General features: G+C 41.0%; 1 protein-coding gene across 1 annotated transcript in view; it reads right to left on the bottom strand.

Moving 5' to 3' along the window:
* LOC109590286 (uncharacterized) overlaps positions 1-1,879 on the bottom strand; it is a 3,379-nt gene extending 1,500 nt beyond the window's left edge. Inside the window, exons 1-6 of the mRNA XM_020006205.1 lie at positions 1,660-1,879; positions 1,073-1,428; positions 707-1,001; positions 256-470; positions 156-205; positions 5-80 (exon numbers count right to left, since the gene is read on the bottom strand). Of these exons, the coding sequence (XP_019861764.1) occupies positions 5-80; positions 156-205; positions 256-470; positions 707-1,001; positions 1,073-1,428; positions 1,660-1,864 (1,197 nt within the window). The 5' untranslated portion in view covers positions 1,865-1,879. The remainder of the gene's footprint in view (positions 1-4; positions 81-155; positions 206-255; positions 471-706; positions 1,002-1,072; positions 1,429-1,659) is intronic.
* Positions 1,880-1,885: the final 6 nt, after the last annotated feature.

Here is a 1,885-nt window from a genome sequence, read left to right as displayed (position 1 = left end):
GTGCCTCTGGATCTGGTTTAGGAGGATCAGGCCTCCATTGGGACATTAGGAAACTAAACATGTCTGACTCCGACCTTATACTGGGGGGGAGAGGATTAGAAAATAATAATTAAATATTAATCTAAAATAATTATGTCCTGTTTTATCTTACTTACCCATTATAACCTTCACTTCTAGCACAGCCAGTTCTATTAACAATCACCCTCTAATTATAAGAATAATTGTAATAATAATAATAATAATAATAATAATAACCTTCTGTTGCCAGTTTGACACCTTCTCCGGTTGGTAATAAATGAAATTGTGTCTGGAGCATTTCTCATGATCAGGTAACTGCTCCAGGAGCTGGAGGACGAGATGATTGGAGAGCCCAAACTGACTGTAGACATTATCAGGGAAGAAGGGGACAAAGGGAAGGTCTAGTTTGTGTCTGGCATCTTGTAACTCACTAACCACTGACTCCCATAATACTAGGGGAGAGGGAGAGGGAGGGGGAGAGAGGGAGAGGGATTCAAATAATTATTAATACAGAGCCAAACCCCACAATACATGTACATGCACATGTACATCACTTTACATTTACATGTACATGTATGTGTACATGTACATACAAAAATGTGTAAAATGTACACTAAAAACTTCTACAAAAAACAACAATAATAATCATCATCATTATCATTATCATCATCATTATTAGTATCACTACCTTTAAGATCAGGGCCCTTCCATGACTGCCCCTCCTCATTGCTGAGCTCATACTGGACACTGTTCACACTATGAGGAGGTAACCCCGTCTCCCACTGATTGAGAGCGGGTGAGTCTAACGGTAACACTGGTCTAATGGTCTCCTCCTCTCTGTGTGACTGTGGACAATGGACACTGGTTACTGGTGAGGGGGCGGTGATGGTTAGTCCAATGGCGAGGGTAGGAGGGGGAGAGGAGGAAGAGGAACGAGTCTTCTTTGGAATACGAAATATCCTCAAAGCAATCTCAGGATTAGACTGGAGAGAAGGAAATAAAAAATAAAATAAATTAATTAAAAGCTCCTCCCCCTTATAGCTCCTCCCCTTACCTTATCCGTTACATTATTATTAATTAGAGACGGACTTGATAATATTTGACTTTTAGAGGACACTGCTGACCACACCCCCTCACTATCAGGATCACTACTAACTTGAGTGCTGACACATGGCCATCTTAAATCACCTGGAGAAGTGGGCGGGGTTTCAGGGGTAGGTGTGGTTAGAGGGAGGGGCTCTTCCTTAGGAAGATCGGCTGATACTGTGAGAGTGTAGGTGATCCATTGGGTGGGCGTGGTCAGGCTCCAGAAGAGAGAGGAGGAGGAGAAACTGTGAGGGATGAGAAGTGACGGACATATTGTATCAGAGAGAGGAGAGAGGGACCCAGCGGAACGTATTAATAATGATCCTATGGACAATGGAAGAGAAAGAGAAGAATAGTAATTATTAATGTATAGTACAAGTAATGCTAGTGAATGTTTAAATTGGTACAAACCTATACAAAAGCACATACATATGTATACCACTGTATTAAAGGCATAACTAAACAGCCTGAGAATATTTCTATACTCACTGTGTGTCCATGTACATGTACGTGTACATATTAATGAACACTCATATGTTAGTCATTATGCTGTACCTATTCTCAGTTGAATGTTTTGTGGTGGAAATGATTTAGTGAACTTCCTCCCAGGTCTGTCATTATCAGTGTGTATAATGATACACCTGTCAACTCTCATGTCCTCATCTTTAACAGTGTCACTGGTAACAGGTAGAGAGGAGTGCTGCTGGCAATAGACTTCTTTATTACTTAAGAACCTACAATCCTTCTTCCTGGCACACATGAAGTGGTAGTTTGAAGAGCA

This window comes from Amphimedon queenslandica, unplaced genomic scaffold (assembly GCF_000090795.2).
Source record: "Amphimedon queenslandica unplaced genomic scaffold, v1.1 AMPQUscaffold_10254, whole genome shotgun sequence".
In the NCBI taxonomy this organism is placed as follows: Eukaryota; Metazoa; Porifera; class Demospongiae; order Haplosclerida; family Niphatidae; genus Amphimedon; species Amphimedon queenslandica.
This window is presented reverse-complemented; position numbering and strand designations above follow the sequence as displayed.